This window comes from Phyllostomus hastatus, unplaced genomic scaffold (genome assembly GCF_019186645.2).
Source record: "Phyllostomus hastatus isolate PE091 unplaced genomic scaffold, TTU_PhHast_1.1 phas_contig_62, whole genome shotgun sequence".
Taxonomy (NCBI): domain Eukaryota; kingdom Metazoa; phylum Chordata; class Mammalia; order Chiroptera; family Phyllostomidae; genus Phyllostomus; species Phyllostomus hastatus.
Genome location: NW_025333921.1, coordinates 20,577,229 through 20,598,456, shown reverse-complemented (window position 1 = coordinate 20,598,456; position 21,228 = coordinate 20,577,229). Strand labels below are relative to the sequence as shown.

Below are 21,228 nucleotides of genomic sequence, written 5' to 3'. Positions count from 1 at the left end.
ATGGAGGCCTGTGTATATATCAACCAATTGGGGTCACTCTGCTTAACTTGGAGCTGAGGAACCTGACTAGGCAGCCTTGACCATTGCCTTTGGGTCCAAGCCCCTCTGGCCCAGAAGGCTGGAGACTCTGAGCCCCTGGACTGACAGCCTTCATCCAATGTGGGAGCCACGGGCTGGGTGGGGAGCAGAGTCTGGGTTTGTCTTGCTGTCCAGAGAGAGGAACCAGAGCCTGGGCTGTGTATGCCTAACCTGAAGCAGGAAAGGCAGAAACAAAGCCTGCAGGGACCTCTACAGCCCAGCATGGAGATTCCAGAGCAGGCCGGGAGTCCTGTGTGTGAACCAGCACTGCCTCAAGCGCCCCATCCACCTGGGGCAACCAAAGAGCAGGGCAGAGTGGGGTGGAGAGGGGAACTCATCTCCTGGGAGAGCCAGAAATAGAGGGAAGATACCCTTCTGCCAGAGGACTGACATGGACAAAAGCTGAAGATGGGGAAGTGGAGGGTACATTCAGAGCCATGGAGTGACAGAGGCAGGAGTGGCACCATCTCAGCTCACTGGCTGTCTCCTTTAGAACCATGTTCCATGCAGCTCTCGGCACACAATAAGTGTTGCTGCTGTAACCCATGCAGCATGTACTAGGGTTAGTGAGACCATTCAGTTATTCCTTTCTTTAACTGTGGGCCAACCACCCATCACCCATCCATTTATTCAGCAAGCACATATGGAGCCCCTACTATATGCCACACCCTACACTGAGTCAGGGGAATTTAAAGGGCCCCACCACCCTGAAGCCAATGTCTAGCACATTGAGGGTGATTTCCTCCTCCCTACATTTGGTGACCTCTTATGCCTATCTCCTTCGGGAAGCTCTTCCACATACTCCAGCTTTGCCTGTCAGTTTTGTCTTAGACCAGATCACTCCATTCCCACGCCAACTTGGAGGGCCCTTTGTGGGAATAATGAATGATAGCCTGGGTCACTTCTATGTGGTAGGCACTTGTTAGGATGTTTAGGATTGGCCCCTCTGGGAACATTAGCCTGACTATTTAGCATGGGAGCTGGCACTTTCTCCTGCAGGGCCCATCTCCTGGTGTGGGGAGCCCCCAGCCTCCTCATGGCCAAGATCCCCAGGTCCCACAGAAAGCTCATTCTCAGCCCTTTGGAGGGCAGGCAGACAGGCTGGGTGGGGGCAAACAAGAAACACAAAACCAGGGGGTTAAGTAACCCCAGAAATAGCCCAGTGAAAACCAAAAGGGCAGAGCTCACTGGCCTCCCTTGCCTCTGCTACCTGATGACGTAACATTTCTGCATCAGCCCTGACTTCACACTGGCCAGAAACTTCACTGGGGGCTGGAGGCTCAGCCACATACATTAAAGGGAGATCATCCCCATCTTGAAATGATTTTTCTCATCCACCTCCTTCACACATTAACTCAGCAAACATCCACCTATCAGTGGCAACAGAGAATGCACAAATTTAAGACCTGGTCTCCACACTGAAGATATCCCCACAGGCCTTCTCCATGAACTTTAAAGATAACATTAGGAAGGCACAGGGGTGTATCACTGTTGCTTAGACTACATATCCAGCCCTGCAGAAAGCTCACCTCGACTCTCCCTTCCAAACTCCAGGCCCCTGATTGACTCTTGCCCCCCATTTCTCCCTTTCCAAGTCCTACCTGTGCTTCAAGCTCTGGCTGAAATATCACCTCCCCCAAAAGCTGTCACCTCCTTCCCCTCTTGCTCATCCTGGGGGGCTGGGCATGTGTTCATAGAAGCTGCACAGGGTGGGGGTTTGGGAAATGAAGGGGAAGCAAGGTGGGCAGGGCAGGGGCCAATTTCCTGTAAGCCCCTCTGTGGTTACCTCAAACAAGGGCAGCCCCAAAGGGGGATGGAACTAAATTTGTAATTGTACCCTCATGACCCAATCTTAACCCCACTTGCCATATCCTAAAATGCTGAGGTTTTCCTATTGGAAGAGAGTTTTGGGGGGAGGGGCGGGGGCGGCAGGGAGAGTAATAGTTTCTCTTCCTCTGAGCTCAGAGAGTGAATATATCACTGAGGATGTTGCAAGGAGACAGACAGCCCTGTTACCAGAAGGAGTCCTCTGACACCAGTTTCCTGCAGGCCCAGCCTCCAGCACAGGGAATTGAGAGGAGCCACTCCTGTCAGCTGGGAGGCAGCAGCCTCCTGGCAAGCAGGTGGGCAGGAGGTAGGGGGCCAAAGCAGGGACCTGAGATGGTGTATGCCACATGTTGGGGAGGGTACAAAAGAACATATTTATACTGGAAATATAGGCTGCATTTGAGCACAGAATTTCAGGCTGAGAGTCTTGAAAGCCAAGTCTAATCAGGCAACTGGACAAGATATACACAAGGACATCAGCAACTGACAGCAGAGGGTAGAGGTCTGCATGGGGTCCCTGTCCTTGACATTCAATGGAGATACAACAGAGGAGAGCACAAGGAGAATTTGGTAACAGTTTTTCTGAATGGCAAGGAGGGAAACCCTGGGAATGATAGAAAGGATAGGAGAAACCATCTTTACTAGGTCTCATGGGGCAGAGAAAGACTTCAAATGGTCCCCAAGTCCTCCACAATATCAGAATTTAAGGCCACTCCCTTGAGGAGAGCCTGTGCTGACCCACAGTGGACTGCCTCTGTTCCGGGAAAAGTTGAGGTCCTCTTCTCATCAGCTGAGGCTACTTCCTTAAAAATCTGGGGCCAAGAGAGAGAAGCAGCACCCTGTGTCCTGTTGTGTGAGTGGAACTGTGATGGCCTGATGGTGTCAGTACTTAGAATAGGGCTGGGGCAGGAAGGTCTGCAGCCCAGAGGTGAGCAGGTGGCTGACCTGGAGTAGTTGGAACCTGCACTCTCTGGCTGTCCCAGGCACAGCCAGCACCTTCATCTGTGCAGCCCCCAAGGCCCAGGAAGCTTGTGGGGCAAATGAGAGCCCAAGGTGAGCATGGACTTTGTCGCCATCAGGACTGTCCCAGGATGGGTGCAGAAATTGAATATCCACCTGGCAGTGCTGTGGACTCAGGAAGGGGTTTTAAGCATCCAGTAGGGGTGGACAGAAGGGCCACATGCTCCTGCAAGCCTGGGAGGGAGGGCAATGAAGAGAGGGACACAGGTGGGTTTGGAGTTGAGAAAGGCCTTGGTATTCATCAGTGCTGAGTTTGTTGCTCTGAGCTATAAGCCTGGGAACAATAGGAAGAAGACCAAAGCACCAGGCATTGCCCCTGTTTAGTGGGCTCACAGTTCAGTGAGGTGACAGACACTCAATGAATCAGCCCAAGGTGACAACAGGGAGAAGTGTTCAGAAGGGGCAGAAGAAGCTAGGCAAAGATGCTGCATATAGGAACTTAGCACATGCAAAGGGCCTGAGGCAAGAAGGAACATAGCATAGAGGAGACACTAGTAGATGGCCAGGGGGCGGGGGGCTGGGGGTGGCAGAGAACAGGGCTAACAGGGGGGGAGCTGGAAGGATGGGTGTGATGGGGCAGGAACTAGGGTGGTGGCAGTGAGAGATGGACAGGAGATTTAGAAGGTAAAAAAGAAGGCAGTATAGGAAGAGGGAGAAGGTAGAGCCAAGGTCAGCACTTGCATTCTGATGTGGATAGCCAGGCAGATGATGGTGCCTTTGCTGATAGGGGAGCCCTGCAAGAGGGGCAGGTTTGTGGGGCATTGAGTCCAGTTTTGTACACTCTGAGTTTAAGGTGTCTGTGAAATGTTAGATCCAGGAGGTGAGGATGAGGCAGTGGATGTGCAGATCCCAAGGATATGGTCTTAAAGGAGTTGGGAGTCCACAGGTAGTATGGGTAAGAGCTGGGGTGGGGAGAAGAGGCCATGCTGAGCCTAGAGAAGCTCTAACCATGAAAGGGGAGATAGAGGCAGGAAACGAGTGTGTGCAGAGGGAAAGAAACTGGAGATATAACTGCTGGCAAGGTGTTAATTCTGTTAGAGAAGAGTCCCAGCACTCCCCAACCAGGGCAGTGCTGCAGTCGATCTTCTCCTTCCTCTGGCCAGAAGCGGAGGGCAGCATTGACCAGTCTCACCCAGCACAATCTCTCACTAGTAGTGTGGCCTGGGTCAGTTTCTTCAATTCTCTGACCCTGATATTTCTCATCTGTAAAAGAGCAGAGTTGTGAGGATGGAATAATTAAGGCCAGCAGTCTGCACATCTGAGTGGACATTAGCAGACAGAAGCTAATACAGTTTGCTGGGCACTGGTTAGTTTCTGCTTCAGGACCCGCGTGAGCTTGAGAGTCTGCATTTTCAACAAACTCCCAGATGACACTGATGCTGCTGGTTGCTGACCACACTTGGAAATCCACTTAGTTTAGGGCAAGGAGTCTGGCACTAACTAAATCCTCGCAGTTCTCCTCTAGGCCTGGATCCCTGTGGGTCTGCCAGGTTGTTACTCCAGCTTGGCTTCAGTTTCCCTAATTGTCCAATGGGAGGAAAAAGTCCCCTGGAAGCCTGCCTTGCACGGATTGCTAGGAGATACAAGCAAGAGGGCTGGAGCCTAGGGTAGTCCCTAGCAGACGCTATGCGGCCCTGTGGCCACCAGGGGGCGGGCACTCTGCTCCGCAGACAAGCTGTGAGGGGCCTAGACAACCTCGGAGAGACTGCAAGGCCCAGGGCAGTGGCAGCAACTTCCAGCGACAGAACGCGTCGCTGCTGCCTCTGTGTGGCCATAGCAAGCCTGTCCGTGTTTTATTTCCCTATTGGCCTCCACTCACTGCGGCTCCTCAGGCATCCTAGGGAGTCGAGAGCCACAGTGGATTTTGCCTCCTTGGCTGCAAACACAGGCAGTTAATTTTATCCCTGAGAATGGTCAAGCTCTTAGGTGAGACACTGGAAGAAGTACAGCTCAGGTCTGGTTCAGGGGTCCAGAGGACCCCCAGGCCTAGTGGGATGTGCAGATATGGGCTCAGGAAAGAGTTGCACAACAACCACCAGGTTCCGACAGAGATACTTTATGCGGATAATTCATTTAATCCTCACAACCATCCTGTTTGCGCTATTATCATTTCCATTTTACAAAAGGGGAATTGAGACACAGTAAATAACTTGCCCAAGGTCACACACATAGTGAGTGGCAGAGCCTGGACTGAACCCAAGCTGTCTGGCTCAGGGTCTGCATGTGGGAGTCTAGACAGGAGCCCCTGCCCAGGTCCTGATGGTCTCCCCCGCAGGGATTCCAAATCACCTCTGTCCTGCACAGGACCTGGAGCTCACCCTCTGAGAGGCCTCTGTCCCCGAGAGCTGATGAGCTGGGGAAAGGAACTCTTCCCACAGGTCCTGTTACTGACCCAAAGAGCACTCTGCCTCCTGGTACCCCATTACCTGTCAGCAGACAAGACTGGGTCCTGGATGGGCTCCAACACCTTTGCTCAGGCCTCAACTTGGTCTGTGGCTCCGGAGAAGAGACCCCTTGGCAGGCTGCCAGATAAAATACAGAATGCCCAGTTAAATGTGGATTTTGGATAACCAACAAATGTTTTTTTGATGTATGTCCAAATATTAATGGGGCATGCTTATACTCAAAAAGTATTAGTTGTTTAATCTAAAATTCAAATTTAGTGACCTGTATTTTTATTTGCTCCATCTGGCAACCCTGCCAAGGGTGCCCTTCCCCCTATCTCTATGCCAAATGCCAGCCTCTCCCTTCCTGCACTCCTTGAGGCTCACCCTGGAGCACACAGTGCTGCATCTCTGCTCCAGAATGGCCACCTTGCTGCCTCATGCATGAGTCAGGCACCCAAGCTCAACACACCATAAGCTCAACTCCCCATCTTCCCTCCTGAGTGCCCCTCAGAGGAGTCACCACTGTCTAGCCAGCCACCCCAGCCAGGGGCCAGGGATAGCCTCTCACTATCCTTGACTGTACACCCTGTTCTCCTTGTCCTAAGACTCCCACATTTTCTTCCTCCTGCAACCCTTCCATGCTTGCCCCCCTTCCATTCAGTTTCTGCAAAAATATCTTCCAGGCCACCTGCCTAAATCCAGGTCTGAACCCAGCCTTCTCCTAACCTCAACCAGGGGAAGGGCTCCTAGGATGGAGATAAGGAGCCCTGAGGACATGCAGAAGCCAGGATCATTCTACCACAGTGGGGAGGTTTGATTGTTTTAAAATTTCCAAAGAAAGATTTGCCTTTTAGAAATCCCAGCTCCCCTGAGTCTAGGTAAGTGTGTATGAGTGACCCAGGGCCTTCCTGCCAAAATAAAAGTCCCAGAGGGCAAGGTGAGACTTTAAGTTCCACTGTGCTGTCCTCCTGCTGACCCTGACCTCTTGTTTTCCAGCTCCCTGAGGGCCTCCTTTGACTCCCTGAAGCAGCGTAAGTCCCAACTATCCCTTACCCCAGGCTGCAGGGTGACAGGACCTTCTGGGAACATAGACAGAGGTGGACGGATTCACTCCAAGTGGGACTTCAGGCCACATACAGGCCTTTGGCACTAGTGGAGGATTTGGAATTGAGGCTGGCCTAGGTGGAGTGAATGTGTGAGTGAAAGGCCCACTGGGTCTGGTACACGAGGCCAACGTCCATACTCTGCCCTCAGAAATCGAGGATGTTGGTAGCTCCCACATACAACTGGCCCTGGCCCTGCGTGAGGAGCTCCGCAGCCTCGAGGAGTTCCGAGAAAGGCAGAAGGAGCAGAGGAAAAAGGTGAGGCGGGTGCTGGGGTGCTCCCCCATCATCAAGATCCCAAGTGGGAGGTGGCCACCTTCACTGCAGAGGTGGTGGCAGATGGGCCCTCCTGACGGAGCCCATGGTGGCTTGGGGGCAGCCTCCCAGGCTTGAGGGTGATGGTAATTTGAAGGAAGGGAAGGGCTCAGCTCACAGGCCTGGGAGCCCCCCTGGGGGTCTTTCCCCAAAGCTGCCCCATGCTAAGAAGAGGGGTTAACTCTTGTTAACCACCCTACCACAGCAGACTGCAGAGGGGCAGTGACAGCTTGGGGTTATCCAAAGAAAGCAAACTAAATTGGGGAGTCACCAAAAACTGGTCCAGAGCCCAAGGATCCAGGCTGTTTGTGCTGGAGAAAGGCAGACCAAGAGTCAGTCACTGACCACTCTGCCCAAGGCTGAATAGGCAAAGAGAGCCCGCAAGGAGTATAGTGTGCTTACCTCACCATCCAAAGATATGTCCCACCCATGTGTAGGACATAACTGTCTTTAGATAAAGGAACTGTATGGAAAGGAAGTGGGGCTCCCATCATGGGAGCTGTGCAAGCAGAGATTGAAGGCTATGTATCAGGGAAGCTGCAGTGGTAGGGTAGGAGGTGGGCTTTGTGACCTCTGTCCTAGAGCCCCATCCCAAGTCTGAGACTGACTGGCTGAGTATTTGGCCCACTGTAGGCGGGGGGGGGGGGGCACAAGCGTCAGGTGTGGATACATACTTAGCCTCTAGGGTTTTAGAGGTGAGGGTGGTGTCCTGGACAAGGAGGGAGAGGCCAACAGACAGAAACACTTCTTACTTGGAGAGGAAGGATACTTGTAAAACATCCAAAGAATTGAAAATGGAAAAGTCCGTGCAACTGAGCTGTGAAGGAGAAGAAGATGCCAGCTCATTGCCAGGGCAAGGCTGGGCTCATTGCATGTCCTTGTCTCACTATGCCTCAGTTAAAAGATGGGACACTTATGTCTACTTCCTAAGCTTTGAGGACCTAGGCCAGAACCAGGCTCCTATCAACCTTAAGAGACAAGGCACTGGCTCCAATTAGTGGTTCTGACCACAGAAATTCAGTGTGGCTGCATTCTCTGTTTGCCCATCTGACCAGGGTCCCAGGCTTTCAAGATTCTAAATTTGGCTTGCTAAGCAGACAGTGGGTCCCCAAAGCTGGCTCCAGAAGCCTGCCCAGCCTCAAGGTGCTGCAGGAGATGACCTCTGTAAGCAGGGACTTGTCTGTAGAGTGTGCAATCACCTGCTTAGACAGTGATGCCCCAGGCTGGCTATTTTAAGCTCTCCTGCGGCCAGTGGGACTGTACATCTGCAAAAGCTGCTTTGGACAGAACACCTTCCCAAGACTGGCCAGCACCCTCACAAGTGGAGAGCAGTGATATAGTGTATGGGGAAGCCTGCCTGAGCATGTCTATGTATATGTGTATGTGTGTGAGGGAGAATGTGGGCACACATGTGCACACCTGTGAGCATGTGTGTGTTTGTGAGTGACCAGGTGGCTTGTCTGAGGTCTCTCCCCTGGCACGAGCCTTACTGTGACCCCATGCACAAACTAGCTTCAGCCCCAACATGAGGGTCATCTCATTTTCAGTTGCTCTCATAGCTTATACCCAAACTCTGTCTAGGCTGAGTGTCATCCTCTACATCTAAACAAAGAGCCTGGGAGAGAGGTGAAGGTCCTGCCTGTGTACCTGCATGGGGCTGTAACTAAGTTTAGAGTGTGTGTGTTCACCTGTGTGAATAGGCTGGTGGCTGTACACAGGGAACATGGCAGTGTGCTTGTGTATACTTGTGCATGGTGTCTATGGGTGCCCTGGGAGTGTGCATGTGAAGACCTGTGTGTTCTAGTGGGAGCAGTGGGTGCATGGGGGGTGGTTAATGTGTACTTCCGAGTGTGTGTTATATCATGTGGAACTTTGTGTGCATGCATGTGTCTAAGTGAGTACACAATGTGTGACAGCTGTGAGTGGGTACAGAGGCCTGAATAAGGACTCTGTGCGTGTATACACACATACATTGGATATTCTCTGGCTAGAGGCCAAGTCCTGGCTGAAGGCTGCAGCCAATGAGAGGACACAATGGGCATATACATGCCCTGGGCTTCTCTAGCTTTCTGTTCTGAGAGTAATTGTGAAAGAGCAAGGTGTGAGAGAGGGAAGGCATCTTGTTGCTACCCGACTTCAGAGCCAGGGGGATGCCATACCTTATCCCAGGGAAGCCCCATCCTCTTGGCCTAGGGGAGTGTCTAGAAGCCAAAGCCCCCCTCTAAGAGCCTTATGTCCCCTGCAGTACGAGGCTGTCATGGACCGTGTCCAGAAGAGCAAGCTGTCACTCTACAAGAAGGCCATGGAGGTGGGTGCAAGGCTCTTAGGCCTTGAGGGAGGCAGACAAGGTGTGGGCCCCAGAAGACCTGGGATGGGCATCTGGGACAGGGATGGCCTCAGATCTTTACCCAGCTACATGCACACTGGCCTGTCACATGATCAGGGCCCAGACAGTGGCCCACAGGGTGATGCTGTCAGCTGCAGACTCCCAGAGTGGAGGGAAAAGGGACCCCTAAGCTGTGTCCCCTAGGACACTGGGTGAGGAGAACAAGCCTGCACAAGAGGCCAGCATCTTGAGGATGATGGTATTTTCAGGGACTAGCTGGTAGTTTAATGTGACCTCTTCTCTGAAGAGGCTGGGGCCTTGGGCAGGGCTACTATATCCCCAATGGAAAGGGGCCTGGGAGTAAGACTCCTTTTCCTTCCCCATTCTGCACCTCCATATCCCGGTCCCTGGCGAGGAGGTCCCCACTCCATCCACATTCCCCAACAGAAAGAAGGGAGGTTGGGCTCAAGGAGTCTCACTCTGGGCCCCCGCAAGTCACACACCTCCACACCCCCCAGTCTAAGAAGACATATGAGCAGAAGTGCCGGGACGCTGACGATGCCGAGCAAGCCTTCGAGCGCATTAGCTCCAATGGCCAACAGAAGCAGGTGGAAAAGGTGTGTGGGGCCACTGAGGCCATATGCTATTACCCAGGGCTGGGGCAGGGCAGGTAAGGCAGGGAAGGGGTACCGTAGACACCCCCAGGCAAGGTCTGCTTCTAGGACATACTAGCTGCCCACCCCTCCCTGAACCTCATACTCCTCCTGTGAAATGGGTTTCCTAGAATCTCAGGGCATGAACTGACAGGGTTGGCCTGATCACCTTTGCCATCTCCAGGCTGCACCCAAGGACCCATTCCTCAGAGCAGGCCCTCTGTAGCCCAGGCCCAGAGCTCATGGGACAATGAGCAGATGCTAACTCTCACACAACCCTTGGAGTGGGGCTCAGTGAGCTCATGTCACAGAAAGGAAACCGAGGCCCAGTGATGGTGAGTGACTTGTCCAAGGTCTCAGGGCCAGGGAGGAACAGAGAAAGGATCCAAACCTAGGTCATCCAGAGCCCAAGCTCTTGACTGCTCTTAACTGCAGAGCAGGGTGGGAGTGTCAGAGCCACGAGGGCCTTGACACGTTTTGTCCCTTGCATCCAGAGGAAAGCCGAGGCCCATAAAGGGCAGAGGCCCAAGGGTCAGTTAGGGGCAGCAAGTTGGGAGCCAGTGGCCAAGTCCCAAACAGGAAGTTCAGCAGCCCACATAAGGCCCAGGTCCTGGCCCCTGGTCTAGGTACTGACACCTAGTTTTCATGTGTTCCTGCATGGGCTGCAAGTTTCTGGATTTTTTTTATTGGAAGTTTTTTTATTGGAAAAACTTTCTTATTGTGTTCCTTTGTGGGGTGAAGCTAGAGTAAATAACAGTACTTGCCCGCAGTTGGCTCCTGAGTGTCCCCCTGGGTAATCAGGGAGGGGTGTGACAGAGGCACTTCAGAGTCACCCAGAGAGGCCGGGAGCTCTAAGCTTGGGGCAGTGGTCTCCAGGGTAAGGACTCAGCACTCCTTTCCATTTTCCTCCTCAGAGCCAGAACAAAGCCAAGCAGTGCAAGGACTCCGCCATGGAGGCAGGTACGTGGCCCACCCGCCTTCTCAGACCTGGATGGTAGACTGGACAGGCCTTCCCCCAACTGCACACTTTCCTACCCTGGGGACATATACACTCACACCTGACCACACAGAGTCACAAGCCTGTCACTCTCATTCCCATACTTATGCAAGTAAAGTAAAAACATTCATGTTCTCTCATTTGCCAAGACTACTCTTGGTGGTTTGCATGTTTCAACTAATCTGCACAACAATCCTATGAGGTGACTGTTATTGCTATCCTCCTTTTTACCAGACGATGAAACTGAGGCACAGAGAGGTTAAGTAACTTCCCTACGATCACCATCAATAAGTGGTGTTGACTGCATCCAACCCAGGTCATCTGGCTCTACAGCCTGGGACTTACACAACCACCATCATGGCAGACAGACCCATTCATCTCTCTCTCTCTCTCAGCCTTCTCTGGGCCCATCTCCTCTGTCCTTCACCTTCAACACTCCTCGTCTCTGCCAGCATACTTCTATACTTCTTAAGACAGAAAGCTTGCTCTACTCCCTTCTCCTGGAAAGGGTCTCCATTCCACTCTGCCTCTCCTAGGATACAGCTGTTCCCATGGCTAAAGAGCATGAGAACCCAAGACTTCTGAGGACAGAGGTCACAGCCAAGCCTGCTGGGTCCCCAGCCCAACAGCTACCATGCTCCCCTCTACCACCCTTTAGTGCTGCCCTCAGTTTTGCACCTGGAAAGTGATGGGTGGGACTCAGGATGGCGAGAGGCCTGGACTCTGACCTTGGGTATATAGCCACTACTCCGGACTTGGGCAACTTAGAGCACAGTAGGGAGCTAAGAGTTACCCCAAAAGGAACAGTACCACAGTGGGTGACCCTGACAAGTGTCTAAATGAGAAGCAAGCAGCCGGAGCAGGTCTCTCTGGGAAAGAGGGAGCTCTGAGCAAGGAGACTGAAGGAGCAAAGGTGCGGGCAGTGGAGACAGGTGTCTATGATGCTGATCTCCCTGAGGGCCACCTGTTCTTCCAGAGCGAGTGTACAGGCAGAACATTGAGCACTTGGAGAAGGTGCGGGGTGAGTGGGAGCAGGAGCACCGGACCACCTGTGAGGTAAGTAATCCTGGGCCTCAGTTTCCCCAGCTGTAAAATAGGAAAGATTGTCTTCCCTGCTCCAGCTGCTTCATGGGGGGAAATAAGGCAGTGGGGTGGTGGGAAGACCTCATTCCCTCATTCACCCACTTATGCACTCACTCCCCAGTCCGGACTGGATTCCCGCCCCCAGAGAGCTCGATGTCTGGCTTTGTGCCCTAAACCTCTTTGTTTCAGGCAGGTATCCTTCATTCCTTTTGGTTGAAGCCAAAACTGAGGCTCAGGCAAAACCATAGCTTCTTTGGGCCCTACTGGGGAACAGGAGCTGGGAAACAGGCCTCAGGACTGTTCTCACAGTGCCCTCCTAGGGCTTTTCCAGTGTGTGGTGAGCCTTGGAGGGAGGGTGGGGGCAGGAACCCCACAAGCAACTCAACCTCCTTCCCAGAAGCCTGTGCTGGCACAGATTGGGGGTGGGAACCCCCAGCAAGAGTCTTTCCCTTAGACTTGGCTTTCAGCAGAAGGGGTCTGGTTTGTCAGCCCTAGCTGAGCTGTGAGTCGGGCCTAGCCTGGCCTGGCTCTGCAGCTCCCTTCTCACCTCTTATCTCCCTCCCCTCTCCACAACCCAGGCCTTCCAGCTGCAAGAGTTTGACAGGCTGACCATCCTCCGAAACTCACTGTGGGTGCACTGCAACCAGCTCTCCATGCAGTGTGTCAAGGATGATGAGGTCAGGGGATGAAGGGCAGGGAGGGGTACGGAGTGAGCTAGTAGAGGAGGCAGATAAAGAGACAGCAGCTTCTGGGCAACAGCATGGCCCCAGTCCACGTGAGTCTATCAACAAATACCTCAGGCCTCATCCTCTGGCCCAAGGGCCCCAAGGACAGGGAGTTCAGTATGGCACAGAACTGTGGTCTCTCTGCCTGGAAGACTGGTTGGTCTTGGTTCTGCCAGGGTCAGGGAGATAGGTGGACACAGCCCCTCGGAGGTCTGCAGAGGCCGGAGGACTCTGGGCTGCTGTGCTCCAGGCCTAGCATTTGCAGGAGCTGAGGTCCAGCCCCTCCTAGGTCCCCTAGACTCCTTACTGAGCTAGCTCTACATGCTGGGTGGTTAGGCTGGGTAGGACCCAGGTAGTGGTAGAGGGGCCACTACCTCCTTGCCAGGGTTTGACCTCTGTTCATGTAGCCCCAGAGCCATGAACTGTCTTGAGGCAGCCCTGACTCCCTGGTGCTCACTGCTGTTATTTGCCTGACCTCTCCACTCATGGGTTGTAGTGTTTTGGGTTCTCCCACCCAAATGGCTTGAACCCACCTGTGGCTTCCTTGTGGCAGAGGAAGAAGGGTGGGCTCTGGGCCCTGTCATACTGGAACAAAGCCCAGCTGCACTGAATTCTTGTTTTGTGATATTGGGCAAGTGACTTTCTTTCTCCAAGTTTCCTCATCTATAAAATAAAGCAAATAGTGTCTACTGCAGAGAACAGGAGTGAGGTTTAAGTCCCTTGTACAGGATCTTGTGTATAGGAAGTGTTCGGGAACCAGGAGATGCTGTAGGCCAGGGTTCTGACCCCTCTGGAAGGCCTGGGGAAGTTATACCCTAAGACTTCCCTGAACACAGGCACTGAGCTATACCCACGAGGCCTGTGAGGAGGCTGGTGTGGTGGAATACCCTGGCCAGAGTTCAAAGTCATAGAGAGACAGGGCCTTGATGAGGGTGGGCACTAGGGTGAGGCCTGGTCCCTCCGCCTCTTTTCTTCCCCACCTGCAGCTCTACGAGGAGGTGCGGGTGAGTCTGGAAGGCTGCAGAGTGGAGGCCGACATCAATGGCTTCATCCAGGCCAAGAGCACAGGCACTGAGCCCCCAGGTAAGGCCTGGCCTGCAGGCAGCATGGCCTCTGGGTCTAGACCTGTCTGTTCCAAGGAGGCCTGGCCCTGGTTCTCTGAACCTCAACTACCAGGGCTGGTATGGCTCACAGATCCCCTCTGGGTGGAGGAGATGTGGCCAGATTCCAGGGAGGAGCTAAGAACAGTGTCATTCCCTGAGGCAGAGGATGAGCAGAGCTTAATAGCACTGTAATACCCGGAAGAGGGAGTGGAGGTATAGAGCCTCCTCAGAGCCCCCACTTTAGCCTGTTTGGTCCCACTAAATTGTGAGTCCAGAATATTTGGTCTCAGTGGTGCCCACAGTGGGGTCTATCATGGAAGTGAGGGAAGCCCACTTCCCACCTACAAGTGTGGGCCAGCGCCAAAATGGGAAAGTGGGTTCCCAGTCTGTGTTTCTGGATGGGGACAAGTTGGGGTATCAGGTGGCAGAGGTCCTTCCTGCCCTTCTCTCAGCCATGCTGGGCCTCACAGGCTTTCTCTCCACAGCTCCAGTGCCCTACCAGAACTACTACGATCGGGAGGTCACCCTATCACCTGGTAGCCCTGGCACACAACCGTCCTGTGGCATGATAAAAAAGTAAGACACCTACCAGGATGTAGAGGTGGGGTGGGGGGCAGGAAGCAGGTCCAGCCTCTTGTCCTGCAACTGACTGATCTATGAGGTCTGTCCAGAAGCCATGTAACATGAAAAATAGAGACATTTATTGAGGAAGATACGAGATATAAGAAACAATGTCCACAGGATAATGACACCTGAGTCCCCTTCAAAGTAGGCACCATGGGACCTCACACAGCTCTCCCAGTTGCCATCAGTTGACCCATCATATTTTCCTGAATCTCACCGATGGTCTGAAATCTCTTCCATTTTAAAGGTTATTTTAGTTTTGAGAAAAGCCAGAAGTTGCAGGGTGCCCAATCTGGGCTGTAGCAGGGTTGAATCACCTGGGTGATTTGATGTTTTGCAAAAAAACTCTGCACAAGACAGGATGAATGAGCAGGCGCGTTATCATGATGAAGCTGCCTATCACCAGTTGCCCATAGCTGTGGCCTTCTGAATGTTCAAGCTTAATGCAAAATTTGATGCAGATTCATTGCTCTACTTGCTTAGTCATTTTAAATGCAACAGCCACACAGTACACATGCTCACTGAACAGCATCTACCGCCTCCACTGACTGTAAAACATTTTTTACAGTCATTATTGTTCATGTATGCACATTCTAGTCCATTCTCCTTCGCTACTAGGTTACACCAACATTGCACAAACCATTCTTATTATATTAGTAATGGCTGTACTTTTTCTGGGCAGACCTTGTGTATGTATTTATTAATCATCCACTATGTTCTTGGTACTGTGTTCAGATGCTGGGCACTCTTTGTGGACAAGGCAAGCTCAACTTGGTTTCATGAGCCCTCAGCCCAAGGGGACCCAGGTATCAAACAAATAATCACACCCCACTTATTCATTTGTGAATGCTGAGAGCTCTAGGGATGCCTCAGGCTGGCTTCCTGCCTCTTGGAACCTGCTGCTGCTAGCCTGGGTTGGCACCCTGGACACTCAGGCTGCAGTGGTGACACCCTCCTGCTGGTGCAAGACCAAGACATAGGAGCAGGCCCCATAACCAGTATTCTTGGAAAATTCTCCAGGCTCTTCAGGAGCCCTTCCCTGGCCTAGCTGTGGTAGGATCCGATGCCTCAGTGTGTTACCTGAACAAGTCACTCATCTTCTCTAGGCAGGGTCCATGAGTGCAAACTGAGGTGAGACTCAAAACAAAAGAACTCTACTGCTTTAGACCATGTGTGATGATGACAGCCAAATGAGAGTGTCTTAGCCTGCTCAGGGAGGGCACCAGTAGACAGGTCCTGGAGGGGCCTGGATACCCTATCTATGAGCTTCTAGATGCATCTGTGGGTTTCACATGGTGCCTGTGCCCCACCCCACTGTGAAGCCCCCATGATCTCCTCTCTATCCAACCTTGTGCAGAGCAGGCCCTGCCTTTGGGAGGTAGACAAGGGAAATGGTGGAGTGTGTGTGTGTGGGGGGGGTCAATGGAGCTCCCAGCCCTCTGAGAAGTGCTCATTTCCAAGACCTCAGGAGCCCACAGGACCTCCCAGGGGGATGCCTCAGGGAAGCAGAGGCTCATGAGAACCACTGAAGTTCAGAGCACAGAGCACAACCCACTTCCCTGAGAACTTCGAGAAAGCAGTGACCTCAGGAAAAGGACATTCATACCCTCACAATGTTACCAGAATATTGGGGGACCCAGGCCTCTTTGAACCCCCAGGGAGGACCTGCATCCCATCCCAGGGGGTCATTTAAACAACTGGATGAAAGAGCTCACCTGAGACAGTGTCAAAAAAGATAGAAAGGGAACAAGAAAAGGATGCCCACTCACAACTATTATTGAATATAGTTTTGGAAGTCCTGCCCACAACAATCAGACAAGAATAAATAAAAGGCATCCAAATTGGAAAGAAGGAAGTAAAACTGTCATTATTTGCAGAGTAACATGATACTATCTAGAGAACCCTAAAGATTCCACCAACAAACTGAGGAACTAATTAGTGGATTAGAACTAATGAGTGGATTCAGTAAAGTAGCAGGATACAAAATTATTAATATTCAGAAATTGTATGCATTTTTGTACACCAATGATGAAAGAGAAATTTCTTTAAAAATCTATACACAATTGCACCAAAAAGAATAAAATACCTAGGAATAAATTTAACCAAGGAGGTAAAAGATCTTTACTAAGAAAACTATGACATTAAAGAAAGAAAATGAAGAAAACGCAAATAAATGGAAGGATATACTGTGCTCCTGGATAAGAAGAATCAGCATTGTTAAAATGTCCATACTAACCAAAGCAATCTACAGATTCAGTGCAATCCCTATCAAAATACCAATGACATTTTTTACAGAACTAGAATAAAATGTCCATAAATTTATGTGGAGCAAGTGGCTATTTCTCAAATAGCCACAGCAATCTTGAGAAAGAAGAACTAAGTTGGAATATCACACTACCTTACAGCACTCTATACTACAAGGCTATAGTAATCAAACCAGAGTGCTATTGGCATTAAAAAAAAAGACACATAAGTCAATGGAACAGAATAGAGAGCCCAAAAATAAACCCACACCTATATGGTCAATTAATCTATGACAAATGAGGCAAGAATATACAATGGGGTACACACCATCTATTCAATAAGTGGTGGTGGGAAAACTGCACAGATAGATGCAAAAAAATGAAATTAGACCACCTTTTTATACCATATACAAGAATAAGCTCAACATAAAGACTTAAAGGTAAAACCTGAAATCATAAAACTCCTAAAACAAAACATAGGCAATAAACCCTTTGTCTTAGCAATATTTTTTGACTATGTCTCCCCAGGCAAGGGAAACAAAAAGAAAAATAAACAAATGTAACTACATAAGACTTAAAAGCTTTTGTACCATAAAGGAAACCATCAACAAAAGGAAAAGACAATCTATTGAATTGGGAGAGGATGTTTGTAAATGATACATCCAATAAGAGGTTACTATCCAAAATATATAAAGAACCCATACAGTTCAACATAAAATACAAACAATCTGCTCTACTAGGTGGCTGGCTCAGTTGGTGGATGCATCATCCCATACACCAAAAAATTGTGGGTTCAGTTCCTGGTGGGGCACATAAAGTGACAACCAACCAATGATTCCCTCTCACACTGATGTTTCTCTTTCTTGCAATTTCTCTTCCTTCCTCTCTAAAATCAATTTAAAAAACATATCCTTGGCTGAATATTAAGAAATAAATAAATAAACTTAAAAAATTTCTGATTTAAAAATAGGCAGTGTACACATACAGACATTTCTCCAGAGGTCAAACAGGTGGCCAAAAGATGGTCAATGTTCTAATCATCAGAGAAATGCAAATTAAAACCACAATGAGATATCACCTCACACTTGTCAGAATGTTGGTGAGGATGTGGAGAAAAGGAACCTTTGTGGACTGCGGGTGGGAATGCAGATTGGTACAGCCATTGTGGAAAACAGCATGGAGTTTTCTCAAAACACTAAAAATAGAGCTCTCATACAGTCCAGGAATTCCACTTCTGGGTACTTACCTAAAGAAATACAAAACAACAATTTCAAAAGATATATGTACCCCTATGTTCACTGCAGTCAAGATTTGGAAGCGGCCCAAGTGTCCATCAATAGATAACTGGATGAAGATGTGGTACCTGTAAACAATAAATATTACTTGGCCATAAAAAGAATGAACTCTTGCCATGTGCAATGGACCTATGCTAAATGAAATCAGTCAGCCAGAAAAAGACAAATACCATATGGTTTTACTTATATGTGGAATCTAAAGAACAAAATAAAAGAACAAACAAAACAGAAACAAACTCATAGATACAGAGAACGAATTGATGGTTGCCTGATGGAAGGAGGGTTTGGTGGGGGCGGGGTAAGTGGAAAAAAAGTGAAGGAATTAAGTACAAATTGTCAGTTATAAAAATAGTCACCAGAGATGTAAAATACAGCATAGAGAATATAGTCAATAATACTGTAATAACTATGTACGATGTCAGATGGGTACTAGATTTATCAGGGTGATCACTTTATAAGGTATACATCTAATTACTATGTTGTACACCTGAACCCAATATTGTATGTCAACTGTAACTAAAAAATGAATAAAAATTTAAAAAATGGACGGAAAGGAGTGCCCCATGAAGATAAAAGAAAGAGAGGTCCCGCTGTGTAGAGGAGGGAGAGGGTGGAAGGGATGGCTGTCTGGGCCAGCCAGGTACCCAGCAGAGCAGAGAGGGCAGGGGGCAGGGACTGGGAAGTGAGTGAAGGAAGGAATGGGAGTTGCAAGTGTAGACAACTCCAGGGAAACAAGGCAGTGAGGCAGGGCACACACCAGCCACAAGGAGCTCTGCTCCTCCCAGCTACCACCTTGCTAGCTTTAACCCTGGCCCCCCAACCCCCTCCAACTGTGTTAGCAAAAGGCCATGTCATGTGCCAGGTGGACATGCGTGTCCACTCCCAGGCCATTGCTCCACAAACCCTGTGTGGGAGGGGTTGGGGAGGGAGGGAGGCCGTGGTGCTACACCTGATTAATCTGCCTCCACTCCCCAAACTCCTCCTCTGTCCAGTCCCTACTCTGTACCTTTGAATCCCCGCTCCCATTCACTGGCCATGCCACCCCAGTCTCTGCCAGTTAAAGCTAAGCCTTTCAAGACTTGACCCTACAGGCAGCCTTTCCTGAGGCTGGTAAGCAGCAGCAGCTTCTACTTATTTAGCCTTTAGCACTGTTGGCTTCATGGGGTGGCCCTGGTTCTTGCCTCTTGTTCCGGTTTTGTTTTTATTTACTGAACCTTTCACGACTCCAGCTCAGGCCAGGCCTGACCCAGGCACAGGAGGAGGGTGGATTAGCTCAGCACTGCCTCCTGAGCTCACGTGTACAGTGGGTATTGCTGCTTCATGTGGTTGGGGAGTAGCTAGGCAAGCCTGGTATGGAGGGCATGGGGGGGTGCGGCTCTCAGGGCAGCAGGCTGACTGGGCCCAGCAGGTGACTAGCCCAGTGGAAAGTGGATCCACGTCTGAGGGCCCACTCATTGCCCACTGGAGGAGAGTGGACCAAGAACTTGCTGGGGTCAGGGGCTGAGAGGGCCACTAGGATCACCCTTGGGGAACCTTCATGCCTGAAGGGCACCCCACAAATCACACCTGTGCCAGGAAGCTGGGAGCAGCCCCAGCACCAGAGCTCTGAAGACTCCCTGCCTCATCCCCTCCTGTAGGACCTACCTGCTTTCTTCCATCCTCAGGTTCTCTGGGCTGCTGCATGGAAGTCCCAAGACCATATCCTTGGCAGCATCTGCAGGTAACTGGGTGTGATGTGGAGGCCTCCAAACAACTGGGGAGACCCTGGGGTGAAGAACTTTTACATGCACAGGCCAGCCCTCCTCCAACTGCTGGGGGAAGAAAGACGAAGCCAAGTGTGGGGGACATTTCAAGTAGGGGGGCCTCTAGGGACCAATGTCCTATGAAAGGGGTGGGCTCCAGGCCTCACTCTGCTCTCAGCCTCCACAGACACCCTGACTTCCACCCCCAATCAGAATGAGGGAGTCTACGCCGCTGTCGCAGTGCAGGAGGCACCAGGACCCCTCAGCCTGCCAGCCCGGGACTACAGGGCACTCTATGACTACAGAGCCCAGGTGAGGTTCTTGCCTTTCTCTTCTCTCAGGAGGGCACCGCGATGCCCAAGTGTGTTCATGTGTAGGCACATGCCCCGTGTGTGTGTGCCCTTAGAACAATGCCCAGCACTTAGGAGGTGATCTGTATCAGAGTGAATATTGATGAATGGGGTACTGGGGCTTGTGCCTCCCTGAATCTGTTCACATGCACACATGTGGTACCCAGGCAGGCATGGGCATTGTGTGTGCCATGTGTGTCCATGTGCACACAAGCAGGCAGGCTGACAAGAGCTTGGGCTACCTACAGAAATGGTCCAAGGGTCAAGCTCTGCACCCTCAGGTTAGGGCTCTATTCTCCATGGCCATAGGTGCCAAGAACAACCTACAGCCAGAATCAGCCCCTCAACTGTGCTGGGTTGTTTCCTGAGGTCCAGGAGGAGTGGAGGAGTCAGGGAATCACAGGGCAGTTGTGCCAAGATGCCTGTGAAGTCCAAGCTGCTCCTTGCTTTGAGGTAAGGGATGCAGAGCAAGACTCACATCCATCTAGTATGAGGCCAAGCACCCGCTCAGGGCTGGTGGGCTGCAAGACCAACTGCACTGATGCCCAAAGCCCAATTCCTGATGGGGGAGAAAGTCCAGGAGGAATGTGTGTTCGTGACAGGGGCTAGCAGAGCTAAGGAAGCTCAAGGGAGCTCATCAGCAGAGGGGAGGCTGTGTAGGCCTAGAGTGAGGGCACCCCTTGAGCAAGGGCATGGTGAACACACCTGGCCCTGACTTGCTAAGGTGCTGTGTGCCTGAAGCAGAGTGGGAAACGGGATAGCAGGGAGGTGAAGCAGGAAGCAGGGAAAAAGCCTGGGTTTGTGGGAGGCCTATGATGAGAAACCGAGGGAGTTGGACAGGAGGCCAAGTCCCATGTCCCACATCCTGTCTCCAAGGGCTGCCCCAGCCCAGAGGGAGAGAACTTGTCTCGCAGCCCCAGGATAGGCATGTCTCAGCTGACTCAGCCCACCTGGAAGACAAAAGCTCAAATTTATGGCTTGAGGTGGAGGTTTGCCCAACCAGACCCTCCCATCAGACCCCTCCAGCTTGATGCACTTTTATTCTGTTACCAAGAATTCTGACGAGCTGGACATCTCTGCGGGGGACATTCTGGAGGTCCTCCTGGAAGGTGAGGACGGCTGGTGGACAGTGGAACGGAACGGACAGCGTGGCTTCGTCCCTGGCTCCTATCTGGAGAAGCTCTGAGGAAGGGGCAAGAGCCCCCACCTGGACCTGCCCTGTCTATTGGACCAGCAGTGTCTCTATCACTGCAAGGCTGGGGCCCCAAGACCAAGCCGGCCCTCCAAACTCATTAATGCTGGCTGTTCCCACAGCAGCCTCTCCTACAGGAAATAAAGGCATGCATTCTTCTTCCTA

General features: G+C 51.3%; 1 protein-coding gene across 6 annotated transcripts in view; it reads left to right on the top strand.

Annotated features, from left to right (window-relative positions):
- The window catches only part of PSTPIP1 (proline-serine-threonine phosphatase interacting protein 1), a 38,775-nt gene extending 17,547 nt beyond the window's left edge, over positions 1–21,228 (top strand). For 2 of the 6 annotated variants that reach the window (XM_045848660.1, XM_045848656.1), the window contains 12 exons: positions 6,309–6,343; positions 6,567–6,673; positions 8,976–9,038; positions 9,575–9,673; positions 10,624–10,669; positions 11,683–11,762; positions 12,368–12,466; positions 13,501–13,597; positions 14,103–14,193; positions 19,444–19,499; positions 19,700–19,833; positions 20,926–21,228. In XM_045848660.1, the coding sequence (XP_045704616.1) occupies positions 6,309–6,343; positions 6,567–6,673; positions 8,976–9,038; positions 9,575–9,673; positions 10,624–10,669; positions 11,683–11,762; positions 12,368–12,466; positions 13,501–13,597; positions 14,103–14,193; positions 19,444–19,499; positions 19,700–19,833; positions 20,926–21,057 (1,039 nt within the window). In that variant the 3' untranslated portion in view covers positions 21,058–21,228. Of the gene's footprint in view, positions 1–6,308; positions 6,344–6,566; positions 6,674–8,975; positions 9,039–9,503; positions 9,674–10,623; positions 10,670–11,682; positions 11,763–12,367; positions 12,467–13,500; positions 13,598–14,102; positions 14,194–19,443; positions 19,500–19,699; positions 19,834–20,925 lie in introns of all 6 variants that reach the window. The other 4 variants (XM_045848657.1, XM_045848658.1, XM_045848659.1 and 1 more) reach the window with 4 other exon arrangements.